Source organism: Momordica charantia (assembly GCF_013281855.1).
Source record: "Momordica charantia cultivar OHB3-1 chromosome 9 unlocalized genomic scaffold, Mcharantia_2.0 BLBB01000009.1, whole genome shotgun sequence".
NCBI lineage: Eukaryota > Viridiplantae > Streptophyta > Magnoliopsida > Cucurbitales > Cucurbitaceae > Momordica > Momordica charantia.
The window spans coordinates 3,834,077-3,851,768 of NW_028275167.1; the positions used below are offsets into that span (position 1 = coordinate 3,834,077).

The window sequence follows — 17,692 nt, forward strand, 5'->3', positions numbered from 1 at the left end:
GTTGAATCTCTTTTTATTCTTAAAGATTGATGTAAATTTAGTAATTAAATCCAAAAAGCCAAATTTGTATATCAATAGATCGTAAATTTTTAGTGGGTATATCTTGACTTATTTAACTCACTCATGTAATGAAGATAACTTTTTCCCTGTATTAGTGTACTGCATGGTATCATAACTTTTCATTGATCTATCGCTTTAATTTCCAATGACAAGTCTCCATTCATTGTACAATTTTCTGTCTTGCGTCTCTCTCTACCATGGCTTCTATGAAAATGACCTTCATTGTCTAGTCGTCTCATTTCCAACCGTACAAATTTGGTCTCTATCGAGGTCGATGATACAAATTACACTCTTCAAGTTTCAAATCAAAGTTATTCTGAAGGTGCACAAGTTTTTGGGCTCCATCAACGATCTATTGAAATTGTATTTTGAATTTTTAAAATATCTATTTTAATATTTAGACTTCTGGAAACAATTAATACCTGCCAAGATAATATCGGTCCACTCAGTACTTGTCTCGACCACGTTCTTTCCATAAGCTTGATTTTAAAAAGTAATAATAAAAAATAAGATTATCTAATAGTATCATGCTAATTCATTTGTAGAAAGAAAAAGAATCAAGACAGCTTGCTTTAGTCAACCAAATAATGTAGGTGACATTTCCACGTCATCTATATCAAACTGCAATATTTTAATTAAATAATTAATCCACAAGTTAACTTATTTTAATAATAGACTAGTTAATTACTTAAATTAATCTTTAGATTTGAGCATTAAATAATTTATATATACCATCCATTAGGTCTTGAATTTTCTATGTACAGTAATCTTGTAAAATTTTGTCAATCTGAGGATAATTCAACTAGTTAAGGTATCTATATCTAATTAAAAGATTGTGAGTTTAAATCTCCATCCTATACGTCATATTAGAAAAAATGGTGCAGATTTAATGATCTGAATTTTGAGATCAATTTTTGGAAAAGTTTTTATTGTCCAAAAACAAAATAATAGTTTTCTTTTGTTCTTTTTGAAATTTGCCTAAAATTAAATATAATTCTAGAAATTTCTGAACTAAATAAATAAGTTATTAATAGATAAACTTAATTTTTAAACATTGAAAGTACAAATCAAAATATTTTGTAAGTGGGACCTTAAAATTTTGAAAGCATTTCTTCGTTAAGAGTGCAAATCAAATTATGCATGTGACCCTCGAACCTTAGTTTGGTTACGCCGAATACAAAGAAAACTAGCGAACATACTTAAAAGTATAGCAACTCAAATCAACTTAGGAGGACGATTAGGTTGACAAAAGATAATCTGCCGACAATCGATTATATACCAATTCCATTGGCAATTCTTAACGGTCGACATAATTCTGTTGAATAACAGGTATAGACGCCCGCCATAACATGACACTACTATATAATGCTCCCATATAAAAGACGGAATCCCACCTTCTCCAGATCGCCAACGCAGCAAATCTGAAGTCCACCTCGACTCAAGTGCTCACGTGTCACTTCTTGATTATTGAAGTTAATCAAACAATAATACAAATGAATTATTCGTAAATTTTGAAATTAATGATAGTGAATAAATATTAATAGACATGAAATAAATCTAACAATTAATTTCTAAATAAAATATCTTTCTTGCTGACTATTTTCTCCCCCACGTTTTGGAATTCCGATAATCTGTTTTAGACGAAATTAAAGCTCTTCTAAAAGTCTATGATAGAATGTGAATCTTTCGTGCATGTCTTTATCTACAATTGATAAATACAGTAAAAAATAATTAAACATTATTGAACTATTTAATTTAAGAGCGAGGACCAAATTATTAAAAAATTATTTCATTTACATTATTATGGTTGTCCCTCCTTCCCATAGTTTATTAATCATACTTCCAACAATATAAAATCAAGCTATTTCGAGCCATTTTTATATTTTTATAGGCCATATTTGAGAGGAATTTCCAAAATAGGATCCAATTGCTTGTAAAATATCAAATTATTTTTTGTTTTTTTCTTTTGAAAAATTAAATTATTGTTTACTTAAAACCATTATTGCCAAGTTAATGCATTTTGTATACCTCATTATTGGTCCCGTCCTTTAGCTCACTTATTATTTAGAAGATTCTATTAATTAATTACTAGGATTTGAAATCTTCCTTTCAAAATTAAAATACCTCCAAATAACTTAATCTTCTTATGATATTATTACTTACACGTCACTTTTGACATTAAAGTCATAATTGTTTTTTTCAAAGAGAAAAATATGGATCTATGCCGAGAATCAAAGGAGAAAGAGATACTAATAAAATTAGAGGAATATGAATAAGAAAGACAACAATATAACTAAGACCGACAGATATCATACTTACATTAGAAATGATAAAAAAATAATTATAAATCCTAAGCAAACACAATTAACGGTTGGGATCCAGAACAAATGCTATCTTGCCGAGTAGCAACATAAACAACTCTCTAAACAATACGTAAAATAATTAGTAAGACGAGAGACACACCATGGATCTTGAAATTTTGTTCTCTCTAAATATAAGATATAAAAATAGTCCAAACAATCATTTAAACTCTACATCTATATGAACGATCTCTATTGATATGATGTATCCATGCTAAGTCTGTATCTCATAACAAACACGAGGCAATCATACCATTTTAGATAGAATTTATAAACATTCACTCAAAGAGCGTATTTCAATCCCATCAAAATAAAAGACAAAACTTTTTTTAAATCATGAATGGTTAAATGTATCAATATTTATGGTGTGTGTATACTTTGTATATATAATTGTTTGTCGTACGTGGAAAATTTATTTTATATTTTTATTATTTATTTATTTATACACTTTCCGTTGAGTGGAGGTCTATCATCCATCAACGTGGCCTACAGTTTTATTAGTATTTACACTCTTACGATTTCTTTTTCAAATTTAAATATTAACATTTTAAAATTTTTAACAACACTCCCCATTGTTATAAATTCTAAATATATTTTTTTAATTTAAAATGTGGGAATTCGAACCTCCAATCTTTTTCCTCCTACGTTTATAAAATATCTTTATTATAAAAAAATTTGAAGGTTAATCAAATATTGTTTTGATTTATGTATTTAGTTCATTTCCGTCTATGTATCTCCATTTTAATTTCTCTATTTTTAATTTTTATTAATTTTAATCTTTGCATTTCTAAAAGTAGACTATTTTAATTTATTAATTTCATTTTTTTTCTAAACCTTCCATAAATTCTTTAAAACATACTAAAATTAATTAATTATTTTTATGGTAGGTAAATGATCCAACCCACAACTTTTAATTGGAGATATATATCAGTTATCTATGTTTCCTTTGACAATTAATTAATTAAATTTGTTGAAATGTATCGATGAATTTATATTAAATATTTATTGGTCGTGCATACAATTTTTGTAACTACAAAACCTGCCCCCTTACTATTTAAGCGGCGAGTTGAGGCCAAGGAAAGCCACACCATCCGACGGCGAGTTGCAGCCATGGCGGCAGCGAATATTGCTCCGGTCCTTCTGATTTCCCTCATTGCCGCTGCTCTTGCAGGTGGCGCTTTGGCCGACGGTACTGCCAGCCCTTCAGTGGAGCCAAGTCACAGTACGGTTCCGTTCAACCGGAGCAGTTTTCCGGCGGGGTTTGTGTTCGGAGCTGGCTCCGCTGCTTATCAGGTTTTTTTTTTTCCTCCGTTTTTAGAGAGTTCCGACATGTCGTCATTGCCATTTCTGATTCATCCGTTTGGTCGATTTGTAGTTGGAAGGAGCGGCACATACGGATGGAAGAGGTCCTAGTATCTGGGATACCTTCACTAAGGATCACCCAGGTCTCCATCTCTCTCTAAGACTACAATTAATTTTAAAAAAAAAATCCGAACCAAAATTAATCGGAATTAAAATATTATTTTTTGTGCCGTTGGCTAAAATTTTCAATACAAATAAAAAATTTATTGATGTTGTTTGTTAAGATTTAATGAAATTGAAATAGAAAATATATTTTTTTAATAAAGAACTTCAATAGAAAATATATTAAGTAAGTAGTACGTACGGTGATATTGTTTTTAATTAGAACAACATTAATATTTAATTTTGATTACTATTTTATTTTACGGTCATATTTTATATTTTAATAACAAATAACAAATAATTAAATTTATTCGATATTCATATATATAACTTTTTTTTATTCTATATCATTTTTTTATTTGGGTTTTTGGTCAAGAGATCTATCGGTTGGTGTGTTACGGAGATCTCTCAACAAAAGTTTATGGATTGATATTATTTTTCAAACTAAATTAACACTCAATCCTAGCACATCTATCATCAAACTGATTTTAAAATAAATATATGTCAAAATATCATATATATATATATATAAGAAGTTAATAAAAAAAAAAGAATAATGAAGGTGCTGAAACTTTATCTGCTAAATTACAAATTTTGATATTAAATTTTTAAAGTTGTGTTTGTATCTATTAATAGTTTGTTAACATTCAATAGTATGTCTAATATTATTAGATTATTAACCTATGAAACATTTTTAAAATGACCAAACTTCCCTTCAGAATATTGAGGAGGGAGCTCCTCCTAATTTGATGCATGGTCCAATAATATATAAGCAAGTGGATTTTTTAATTTTATATAATTACTATATGATCCACTTGTCTATAATCTAAGAGGAGATTCCTCCCGAAGAACATTGCTTTTTAAAATTACCTATGATCAATTTTATGTCGTCAATAAATTTGAAAACAAAAAGATGTTTAATAGGTGAAAGGAACTATTACATAGAAAATTAGAAGTTGAAATATTAACTATATATACTTTTTAAATTCACGACCACTTAAATACTTTTTAAAGTCTAAAATCTATTATATTTTGAAATTCAACAAACTTATAACCGACTATCTGACAAAAGAAAAATGATTAAAAATATAAAAACAAAATTCCATACTTTATGTATTTAAAATTATACTTTGCAAATAAATATTAAGATGTGTTATTTTAGTTGGTGAATAAAAATAGTTGTTTCGAAAAACATATGTTAGAATCATTAGGGCCTTGGAACTTATAGGGTAGATTGCTATACTTGAAATAACACATATATATAAAATTGAAGTAGATAATATATAGTTGATGTCGTTGAGTTATCGATTAAGATAAATAAATTTACAGAAAAAATATGGGATCATAGCAGTGGAGATGTGGCTACCGACTTCTACCATCGTTATAAGGTAAGATCTGTTTAGCCTTATTTTTAACTTTATGATAATTTCGAAGTTCTTTACATTTAGTCATGTTGAGAGACTCCTAGCTATTGGTCTTGCAACAATTTGAAAGGGTCGAAGTAGATTGAACACAATTGTTGCAGTAGCTCGTAAACTGCAATGGCTTTTATTTTTGTTTCTAGCATTTGACCTCCCGACACCTTTTGTTTTACGATTGAAAAAACGCTGCTATAATGGTTATAGCAATAAAATCGCTGCAATAGATTAGAAAATTGCTTCAAATAGATCCATTTTCTCAAGTTCCACAACAATACGTTATATTCTACCATATGAGTTGTGAATAAATAATAGGGAAATATTTGCTCCTCACTCGTAAGGAACAACCTTGTCTTTACAACTATAAAATATTTGACAACTGTTCATTTTCTGAAAAATCTTGACATTTTTGTATTTGTTTCTCTTAATTGTTAAATATTTAATGGTGGTAAAGATAAGGTTACTTAGATGAGCCAAATATTTACGTAAATAATATAATAATATAGATACGTATATTATTTATTTTTTAAATTGTGAGTTATGATTTGCAGGACGATGTAAAAATAATGAAAATGCTTGGGTTGGACTCTTTCAGATTCTCCCTCTCCTGGTCTAGGATCCTGCCAAGTAGGCCTTTTTTCTTTCTTCATATTTTATTATTCTAATTTTCTTCACTCAATGGTAACTTTTCTTTAAAAAAAAAATTAAATTAAATTACAGAGGGAAAACTTAGTGGAGGAGTGAATCCACTCGGCGTCAAATTCTACAATAATCTCATCAACGAGCTCCTCGCCAATGGTAATTGAAGTATATATTTTAGGACTATATTTCATATTTTAAATATATGTTAACTCATGCCACGTCTTTCATTCACTATTATACGTTATAAATCATTATTTAATTATTTATCTATAAATACAGGAATTATTCCATATGTCACTCTCTTTCACTGGGATCTCCCTCAAACACTTGAAGACGAGTATGGAGGATTTTTAAGTCCCAAAGTCGTGTAAGTAACATAATACAAATACACTAATTTTGAGCTTTACCGATCAAAACATGTCAATCTAAAAATAGAGTTTAATTGGTTAAAACATATATTATACATAATATTTATTAGTTTTTTAGTACAATAAATGTTGATATTTTAGATGTCTTTTTTGTCTTTTTGAGAACAATAAGTGGGGTGAGAATTAAAACTCATGACAGTACTAATTACAACTGAGCTAAAGTCAGGTTGGCAATATGGATGTGTACGATTGAACCTTTTAACTCTTAAAAGAATAATAAATTAAACAACATATTTGATCCCTGTACTCTCGCTAAAGTAACAATTTATTTCAATTTGTAACGATTTAGTCATGTAGTTTAAAATTTGTAACAATTTAGTCCCTATCGTAAATTTTTTTATTAAAATTAAGTATCAAATTTTATCATATATCAATTTAATCTTTCTAATTCATTAAACATATTTGGTACCTCTTTAGTTTATCGATCTATACATATAAGAAATTTAACAAAAAAAAAATTTCACAATAAGGATTAAATCGTTACCGACTTTAAATTACAAAGACTAAATTATTACATATTAAAGTTCTAAGTATTAGCGATATTGGTTATAATATTGATCGGTTGAGTTTTGACCCTAATGAAGAAAATTAATTAAGAAAAGTTTTGGTGATTAGGGATGATTATCGAGACTACGTGGACTTGTGCTTCAAATTATTCGGAGATCGGGTCAAGTATTGGGTAACCCTAAACGAACCACTTTCGTATAGCAATAACGGTTACAACACCGGCACCTTCGCTCCCGGCCGATGTTCCAACTACGTCGGAAACTGTACCGCCGGCAACTCCGCCACCGAGCCCTACATCGTCTCCCACCATCTCATCCTCTCTCATGCCGCCGCCGTCGAAGTCTACAAGAAAAAGTACCAGGTCTGTAAATTCAATCGAATCGAAGAACGAACAAAATCGCAAATCAATCTCTGAATAAACGATCAGAATCTTGTTTTCGATACTAATTTTGCTGAATCGCGATGAATTTGAAATCTACAGGCGAAGCAGAAGGGGCAGATTGGAGTCACATTGGTTACTCACTGGTTTAGGCCCAAACGCAACACGGCAGCTTCGAAAAGGGCGGCATCTCGAGTTCTTGATTTCTTCTTGGGATGGTGAGCGTCTTGTTCTTCATCGTAATCGTTAATTGAGAACTGCTGGTGGAAATTAATGAAAACAATTTTAGGTATCTGCATCCAATTACTTATGGTGACTACCCCAAGTCGATGCGCCAGTACGTGGGAGATAGGCTGCCGAAATTCTCAGCTGCTGAGGCGAGAATCGTGAAAGGATCGTTCGATTTTGTTGGAATTAATTACTACACTGGGAATTTCGTCGACGATGTGCCTTTCTCGAATTCGCCCAATAAAAGCTACAGTTCTGATATGCACGCCACACTCTCCAGTATGTCTTCTCTTCTGTTCTTTCTTATATGAGATAATTTGATTTAAATTAGTTGCAATATTTGTCTAAATCCATTGTTGAATCAGATAAATTTGAAAGTTTACAGTGAATTGATACAGCTTGCTACGTATTGGGGTAGAATAGAGGATTTCTTTTTTCCTAAAATTTTCAATCAATCAATCCTGCTGATTTTAATCGAAGTTTCCTCTCGATTCTTGATCCTTATTACAAATTCTTTTGCTTCATTCTGTTGTTACAGCGGAAAGAGATGGTGTTCTAATTGGACCAGCGGTTCGTAATCTCTCTCTCTCTCTCTATAGACTCTAGAGCTGTAATTTTCAATGCTTTTAATTAGTAGCTGAGCCATTGAATTAAACAAGTAAACGAGGGTTTTTTTTTTTTTGTTTCTACAGACTGGTTTGAACTGGCTTTACATCTACCCAGACGGCATTCGTCTACTCATGAAATACATAAAAGAGGAGTACAAAAACCCACCCATTTACATTACTGAAAATGGTGCCTCTCCCTGTCTCTGTCTCTGTCTCTTTAGAGGATGACTACTTAATAGATGGATTTGCTTTAATTTGTTGTGTTTTACTTTACAGGAATGGCTTTTTCAGACAATAGCTCACAGCCAATCAAGGAAGCTTTGAAAGATGGAACAAGGATCAGATACCACCATACCCATCTCGCCTCTCTTCTCCAAGCTATAAAGTACATATCTCATAAACACCAAACTCCCTTCATCAATGCTTAAATTATAAATGTCCTTGGACGTCCAATATCGTGTCTAGTAGGTTCGTGAACTTTAGAAACTGTTTGACAAGTACTTAAACTTTCATTTCCATGTCTGATGAGTTCATGAACTTCAAATTCAAATTCTATATTTAATAGGACCTTGAGCTTTAGAAAAGGTTGAATACATCAGGGATCTATGCTTAGTACATACAATTTTGCAAGGTCAAGAACTAAAGTCGTAACTTGGAACCTGGAACTTGGAACTTTGTCTAATGGTGGGAGGGTTTTTGACATGACAGGGAAGGAGTGAATGTGAAGGGATACTATGCATGGACATTGTTGGACGACTTTGAATGGGATGCGGGCTATACGGTGCGTTTCGGGCTTGTCTACATTGATTTCAGGCACAAACTGGGAAGATACCTCAAGTATTCTGCATACTGGTTGAAGAGGTTCCTTCTCCATTGATCTCTGCAATTAAAAGAATGTCTCCCACTTTGCCGGAGCTTCTATGGAAGCACAGAAGATTAATAAGAGGGTGAAGTGGGTGGAATAATAAAGGTCTGTGCTCTGTTTTTGTTTGTGGGAATTGAAACCCAGTTGAATGTAGAAGTGTTTATGAATCGAGTTGAGTCTGTTCGAACTTCGAACCGATCAATTTGGTTAAGTTTTAAATAATTAAAAGAAAAAAAAAAGGTTTAAATTTCATTTTAGTATTTTCTTTTATGTTTATTTTGATTTGTTACATTATCCAGATAATGCGTAACTGGCGTACTAGTACAATTATGTCTAAGAGACAAACAAGTTGGCTGACGTGTGGGTCAGCGAATGGATAGTAAGAGCTAAAATAGATCAAAATATTTGATTATTTTTGTCCTATTCATTTTCATTGTTATCCCATTTTAATTCCTCATGTACTAAATTTCTTGAAATGAAGTTATAAATTTGTATTAAAAAGTTTGTATGGTGTATAAAATTTATGTTTAAAATTTGTACATAATAGATCAAATTTATCTCTTTTAAAAGTAAGAAATAAAAAATAAGGGTACTAAAATAGAGATTATATACAAAGATACACCGACTAAAATAAATAATAGTTAGTAAAAATAAGTTTTTTGAAAAAAAAAATTCCATATGCACCATAGTATACTACTTCACATAAAGTTTTTAACCATACTCAAAAGAAAAGAGGGTCACAGATCTCAATCCCATCGTAATAAAAGAAGTATATGATCCCGTAAGGATTGGACATCAATCATAATAAGATCAACAATTTACATCATTTTTATTTTTAATTTAATTAAGGGTTTTAAATACTTTAATGTATACATTGTTTTTTCTTTTGTTGTCCGATACAACTACTAGCTTTATTTAATTACCAACGCCGACATAAGAAGCTTGATTTCTCTATGTTTCTTCGGTCCCACCAATTAAACTTTTTCAAACGATGACTTGTCAAATGTATCAAAATATATGGTGTGTGTATAATGTACATATATAATTGTTTGTCCTACGTGGAAAAGATATTTTATATTTTTATACATTCATTTATTTATCACACTTTCCGTTAGTTGAGGTCTATCATCCATCAACGTGGCCTACAGTTTTATTTCCATTAATATCTTTCCAGGATCTGACCCTCGAAGTTCGTGTATTATTAATATTTCCACTGTTACGATTTTTATTTTTTTTCAAAGTTAAATTAAATATTAACAATATAGCAACATCACCATATTTATTGTTTTAAAAAAAACATTTTAAAATATTCAAATCTACCCTTAATATATTAAAAATTATGGGAAATCTTTCTGACAGACAAAGGCTATCCGCTCCCGCTCATTATTTAAGCCGCGAGTTGAGCCCAAGAAATCCACACTTTCCGACGGCGAGTTGATTTGTGCGTCAGGTAAAACCTCTTCGGAAATAATATTTGGTAAATTAAAAATTAATTTTAAGAAACTTTAAAATCACTTCAAATTGATTTTTAAGATATCGTCCAGAGTGATGAAAAATCAATTATACTTTAATTTTTTTTAAAGAAGGACTAATTTTAGTGTCACTTTCAAACATATTCTTATTTCCAGCTACTTAGCCGTATGCTATAATGTTATTTTTAATTAAAATATTAATAAATTTTAATTTAATTAATTATTATTTTATTTTATTGTAATATTTTTTATTTTAATAAATAATAAAAATGAGATTATATCAACTAAAAAAAACATAATTTTTATTTTAACAACTATCATTGCTTTATTGTTATAATGTTTAGTAATTATGAATTCTAGCTTATCAATCTTGTTAATAGAAAAGGTAATAAAAGTGTTAAAGTAATTATTAAAAACGTAAAAAAAAAATAGTAAAAGTGGTAAAGTGTATTAAAATGATCTGATGTTAGGTTTTAAATAATAAAGATGAGATCGATGAAGTTTTTTTCAAGATATAAATGATTTTTAAGTTTGTGTGAGTCTCACCGATTTATTTTATTTTAATATTTTATCAATCACGTACCAAGAAATGAAAAATTCATTGATTCTCGTTATCTTGAAGTAAATCAGGTCTAAATTTATTATAATAGTTTTTTAATTTAAAATAAAAATGTATTAAATGATTAAATTTAATCAATAAATTTCTTTCGTTTTTTTTATTTTAAATGGTTCTCATCGAAAGATTTATAAACGAGATCTCTCTCAAGATTGATACATTTTTTGGTCCCAACCAAATCAACACAACTCTAACATATCATCATCGAACTCACTTGGGAATCAAGGTTAAAACAAAAAGGATAGTTGTTTGCAAAAAAATAACATAGAAGTTTCTATGTTGAGTCTAATAGGTTTATTAGCTAATTAATTATTTTTCTTTTAAATTAAAGGATCTGAAATTTATGTTTAATAGATGATTCAGTTATTAATTCACATCATTTTAGATAGGTTTTTATTTTATTATTATTTCCTTTAAATATCTAGTAAGTCATAAAGATTATTAGACACGAAAATGAAAGTCGAAGAAATTGGATATGACATTTTAGGTCTAATAGATGATTCACTTATTAATTCACGTAATTTTAAGTCTAGATATGTTTATTTTATTATTATTTTTTAAATGTCTAGTAAATCCAAAAGATTATTAGACACAAGAATGAAAGTCGAAGAAACTGAACACAAACAATATAAGAAAAATTATAACCACGAGATCATATGCTATACTCCATTATTAGTAAATAAATTTTATGCATAAAAAATTATTGATGTCATTGTTTACATTACGAGGAAGTCATATATTATATTTTAGTTGACTTATTCACTAAAATAAAGAAATTTACAGAAAAAATATGGGACCATAGCAGTGGAGATGTGGCTGCAGATTTCTACCATCGTTATAAGGTAAGATTTTTTGTAGATTTTTTTTTAAGTTTTGGGACCTCTTTTAGATTATTTTATTTATTTATATTTATATTATTTTTGTAGGAAAACCTCTTTTTGATTTAATCACATTAACCTCCAAGACAATATATATATTATGTTCAACAATATGAGTTGTAAATATTCATTATTATAAGTGAATAAATAATAATATCGATAAGTATATTATTATTATTTTTAATTGTCATTTTTTTAAGAAATATTTTAATTGTGATTTAATTTGCAGGAGGATGTAAAAATAATGAAAATGCTTGGGTTGGACTCTTTCAGATTCTCCCTCTCTTGGTCTAGGATTCTCCCAAGTAGGCCTTTTTTTTTTCCCTTTCTTTTTCCCATAATTTATTATTTTTATTTTTTTCACTCCTAATAATTTTTCTTTCCACATAAAAAACTATAGAGGGAAAACTTAGCGGGGGAGTGAATCCACTGGGCGTCAAATTCTACAATAATCTCATCAATGAGCTCCTCGCCAATGGTAATTTTTATTTTATTTTATTGTTGTTTGATAAAGTTCTCTATTTTATTTTTCTCTTATCTTTTTAAAAATAAAGTTAGGCGTCTGATCTTGTTAAATTATTATTAAAAATATGGTACAATACCATGTTAAGTCAACACTTTACATTTAAATATATATATATGTTAGGACTATATGCTTAATATTTTAAATATTTTTTAAACACCTATCATTTATTATTTTTTATCTTTTAAAATCAATATTTATCAACTTGTTTGTAAATACAAGAATAGTACCATATGTCACGCTCTTTCATTGGGATCTCCCTCAAGCACTTGAAGACGAGTATGGAGGATTTTTAAGTCCCAAAGTCGTGTAAGTAACATAGTATAACTACATCAATATGAATATAATTTAATTGATCAAAGTATGTCTACTTAAATATATAGTTCAATTGATTAAAATATATATCATGGACCGAACACAAGTCATTGGTATATCAAATCAAATATATGTCTACATGATATTATTTTTGAACTCCATATTTGTTAAAGATATATTAGATTTTTGCTTTCTTTTGCCTTGGTTGAACTTCCATATTTTCCCAAAATTGAGAAGTGATGGTTACTTTTGCAAATTTCTATTAACTTTGTTTTTCTTTTATAAATAAAGAAGATTAGTTGGGTTATGATGGTAATAAAGAAAATTAATTAAGCAAAATTTGGTGAGTAGGGATGATTATCGGGAGTACGTGGACTTGTGCTTCAAATTATTCGGAGATCGGGTCAAGTATTGGGTAACCCTAAACGAACCATATACGTATACCGCTAACGGCTACAACGGCGGCACCTTCGCTCCCGGCCGATGTTCCAACTACGTCGGAAACTGCACCGCCGGCAACTCTGCCACCGAGCCCTACATCGTCGCCCACCATCTCATCCTCTCTCATGCCGCCGCCGTCGAAGTCTACAAGAAAAAGTACCAGGTGCGTAAATCAATCGAATCGAAGAACGAACAAAATCGCTAATCAATCTCTGAAGTTTTCGATACTAATTTTGTTGAATCGCGACGAATTTGAAACCTACAGGCGAAGCAGAAGGGGCAGATTGGAGTCACATTGGTTACTCACTGGTTTAGGCCCAAACGCAACACGGCAACTTCGAAAAGGGCTGCGTCTCGAGTTCTTGATTTCTTCTTGGGATGGTGAGCGGCCTGTTCTTCACCGTAATCGTTAATTGGGAACTGTTGGTCGAATTTAATTGAAATGATTTTAGGTTTCTGCATCCAATTACTTATGGCGACTACCCGAAGTCGATGCGCCAGTATGTGGGAGATAGGCAGCCGAAATTCTCTGCTGCTGAGGCGAGAATCGTGAAAGGATCGTACGATTTTATTGGAATTAATTACTACACTGGCAATTTTGTTGACGATGTGCCTTTCTCAAATTCACCCAATAAAAGCTACACTTCTGATATGCACGCCACACTCTCCGGTATGTCTTCTCTTCTCTTCTTTCTTATATGAGAAAATTTAATCTAGGGGGAAGAAAATCAATTGTTACCTCTGAATTTCACGTTCTAATCATTACTTAAGCTTGAATAACGTATGCAGTTTTTACTTTAGAATAGATTTTCATTCTAAGAATGATAAGTTTTCTTTTCTTGGAAATAGGACTAGTACAAAATTGATTGGATTCCAAAGAAAGATGACACTGAACTGAATTTTTATTGAAATTTGTGAGTTTTGGAAAATTTGTGTCAGGGATGATTTTGAACATTGGCTGGATTGACTTTGATTGAAATTAGGTTGCAATGTTTGTCTAAATCCAAGGTTGAATTAGATAAAATTGAAAGTTTACAGTGAATTGATGCAGCTTGCTACGTGTTGGGGTAGAAATTGATCTTTTTTCTTCCTTAAATTTATTCAATCAATCAAACCTACTGAGTTTAATCGAAGTTTCCTCTCGATTCTTGATCCTTATTACAAATTCTTTTGCTTCGATCTGTTGTTACAGCGGACAGAGATGGTGTTCTAATCGGTCCAGCGGTTCGTAATCTCTCTCTCTCTCTCTCTCTGTAGACTCTAGAGTTGTAATTTTCAGTGCTTTTTATTAGTAGCTGAGCCCTTGAATTGAACAAGTAAATGAGGGTTATTATTTTTCTACAGACTGGTTTGAACTGGCTTTACATCTACCCAGATGGCATTCGTCTACTCATGAAATACATAAAAGAGGAGTACAAAAACCCACCTATTTACATTACTGAAAATGGTGCCCTCTCTGTCTCTGTCTCTGTCTCTGTCTCTGTATCTGCATCTGTAGAGGATGGCTACTTAACAAATGGATTTGCTTTAATTTGTTGTGTTTTACTTTACAGGCATGGCTTATGCAGACAATAGCTCCCAGCCAATCAAGGAAGCTCTGAAAGATGGAACAAGGATCAGATACCACCATACCCATCTTGCCTCTCTTCTCCAAGCTATAAAGTACGATATCTAATAAACACCAAACTCCCTTCATCAATGGTTAAATTATAAATGTCCTTGGACGTCTAATATTGTCTCTAATAGGTTGGTAAACTTTAAAAAGTGTTTGACAAGTCCTTAAACTTTCATTTCTATGTCTAATAAGTTCGTGAAATTCAAATTCCAATTCTATATTTTATAGGGTCCTGACATTTAGAAAAGGTTTGGATAGTTTAGGGATCTGTCAAATGCTTAGTAGATACAATCTCGCAAGTTCAAGAACAACTTTAAATTTAACCTAAGAAGAAGAAGAAGAAGAAGAAGAAATGAACTTGGAACTTTTGTGGAATGATATGGGGTTTTTGAAATGGCAGGGAAGGAGTAAATGTGAAGGGATACTACGCATGGACATTGTTGGACGACTTTGAATGGGATGCAGGCTACACGGTGCGTTTTGGGCTTGTGTACATTGATTTCAGGCACAAATTGGGAAGATACCTCAAGTATTCTGCTTACTGGTTGAAGAGGTTCCTTCTCCATTGATCTCTGCAATTAAAAGAATGTCTCCCACTTTGCCGGAGCTTCTATGGAAGCACAGAAGATTAATAAGAGGGTGAAGTGGGTGGAATAATAAAGGTCAGTGTTCTGTTTCTGTTTGTGGGAATTGAAACCCAGTTGAATGTAAAAGTGTTTATGAATCGAGTTGAGTCAGTTTGAATCGTTCAGTTTGGTTAAGTTTTAAATTTTATTTTAGTATTTTGATTTATTCTATTTAGTATGTGATTGTGAACTTCATGTTTATTTTGATTTCTTACAAATGGATATGCGTAATTGTGTTCTAGCACAAATATGTATAAGAGAAACGAGTTGGCTAATATGTGGGTGAGCGAAGGATATTAAGAGCTCAGAGCTCAAATAATAACAAGAGTAAGAGTTAATAGCTTTGGAGGGCTATTTTAAAAACTTATGAATAATTTATTTTCATAAATATCTAAAGTTTTTGTAGGATTTTTTTATAATACCGATTTTTTTCTTAATTCATTCATTCATATATTAATGAGATTAGTACGTGGATAGCCTATATTAGTTACAAAAAGATTATCTAAATTAATTAATGTGTAGATTTACCATGACTTCAAATTCAAAATACGTGAAAAATATACCAACAATTTACCCACAATTTAATGCTATTAGGAAATATAACATCAAAAGTTTTCAACAACAACATAATTGGATTATTGTATCTTGCAATTTAGTATTTAATAATAGATATAAAATATATATGGATATAATCTTTAACTATTGAAGTCTCAATCTCATATAAATTTTATAGTGTAGATATATATTATACGTGCATATAACATTAACCTATTCTATCAATTTAGATACCCTTGCTCTTATTAACATTAACCTAGCAAATGCAATCCAATACAATTACAAGATAAACCTATATGATAAATATAAAATATATCCGACTATTGAGTTTCTATAACTATCAAAATAGTACTTAGTTGTAGATATATATTATATCCGCATATATAAAAGAATTCACACCTAAATTTCGCACTACTCAAATCTGACCCAGTGGTAGTGTGGTTCCCTTTGCAAATGGCAGCATTTTCTACAAAGATCTGTTGACAACCCGCGACAAACGACAGATTCGATGACACACTGATTTACGATAGATTTCCTATTACCTTCTGATCGGCGACTAAACAAACCTCGGGATAAACAAAGTGCTCAAATGGTCGACGGACGGCCGACGACGAAGAAGAAGCTATAATGGTTTGCTCCAGCGACGAAGAAGAAGCTCGAACAGACGGAAACAATGGTGTTCATGGGAGGAGAGCAAACGAGAAAGGAATAAGAAACGGTGGAAGGAGGAGTATTTTTTCGAAAATTTACAATAATGGAGGATTTTGGGGATTTCGGTAGTATTGATTTAAAATGTAACATTCCAAATAACCAATTTTGAATTTCAAAAAATAATTAATATTTAGGGATAAACATAAAAGGATATAATGATAAATTGGTGATGGATACCGTCTATGACAAAAGTGTAAATTTTATACTTTTATGTAATTATAGTTTTTAAATAATCTATCAATATACTAATCCCTAATAACGAAGACTAAAAATGAGAGTTTATTATTTTTGTTCCTTTATTTCTATTTTTATTCCTTTGGGTAGTCCAAACAATCCTCCAAACTTTAAATGATCTCTGATCTCTATTAATACAATAGATATGTGCTAACTTTATATCTCATAGGCAAATAAAATACGAGGAACTTGCCAATACAACAATACCACCTGCAAGCCGCTCTCAACTCAACTTTGTATTATATATTATTTAATATAATCTTGTTAATAATTTCTGACATTGGCGCAATAGAGCACCCATCCTAGCCCCCTCGAATCATTAGGGTTAAAGTTTGGTTGCATTCGTAGTTTTTTTAAAACTTTCTAATACTATATTAATATATACTATTACCTATCTTTTTGTTCGGGATATATGTCTAACAAGTATTTGAGTTAGGCTCAAATAACTCTCTTTAATAAAATTTTTGGATCACTGCATACCAGAAAAGTTGGTCATGGATCTCGATTCCATTAAAATAAAGGACAGAGAAAACTAGAGTAGAAAGAAACCAACAACGTGTATGACTCTTTTAAGTGCTACACATCAATTATAGTAAGGTCAACAATTTACACTATTATTATTAATTTCATGGCTTTTAAATATTTTAATGTGTACATTTTATTTTATTGGTTTGGTACAGCTACTACCCTTATTTAATTACCAACGAAATAATTAGAAGCTTGATTTCTAATATGTTTCTTTTGTGC

The 17,692-nt window shown here is 30.7% G+C and overlaps 2 protein-coding genes across 2 annotated transcripts; both read left to right on the top strand.

Moving 5' to 3' along the window:
* Positions 1 to 3,457: 3,457 nt before the first annotated feature.
* Positions 3,458 to 9,211, top strand: LOC111017519 (vicianin hydrolase). The gene is made up of 13 exons (XM_022293301.2): positions 3,458 to 3,713; positions 3,796 to 3,865; positions 5,214 to 5,272; positions 5,854 to 5,929; positions 6,023 to 6,100; positions 6,224 to 6,311; positions 6,988 to 7,240; positions 7,361 to 7,476; positions 7,548 to 7,765; positions 8,025 to 8,056; positions 8,179 to 8,281; positions 8,371 to 8,479; positions 8,803 to 9,211. Exons 1-13 carry the CDS (start codon positions 3,531 to 3,533, stop codon positions 8,969 to 8,971), a joined length of 1,554 nt encoding a protein of 517 aa, XP_022148993.1. The 5' UTR covers positions 3,458 to 3,530; the 3' UTR covers positions 8,972 to 9,211.
* Positions 9,212 to 11,774: 2,563 nt separating this feature from the next.
* Positions 11,775 to 15,611, top strand: BGLU17 (beta glucosidase 17). Its single transcript, XM_088117902.1, has 11 exons — positions 11,775 to 11,889; positions 12,155 to 12,230; positions 12,326 to 12,403; positions 12,670 to 12,757; positions 13,115 to 13,367; positions 13,470 to 13,585; positions 13,657 to 13,874; positions 14,397 to 14,428; positions 14,549 to 14,651; positions 14,758 to 14,866; positions 15,220 to 15,611. The coding sequence occupies exons 2-11, from the start codon at positions 12,170 to 12,172 to the stop codon at positions 15,386 to 15,388; spliced, it is 1,227 nt and encodes a 408-aa protein (XP_087974028.1). The 5' UTR covers positions 11,775 to 11,889; positions 12,155 to 12,169; the 3' UTR covers positions 15,389 to 15,611.
* The last annotated feature ends 2,081 nt before the right edge of the window (positions 15,612 to 17,692 follow it).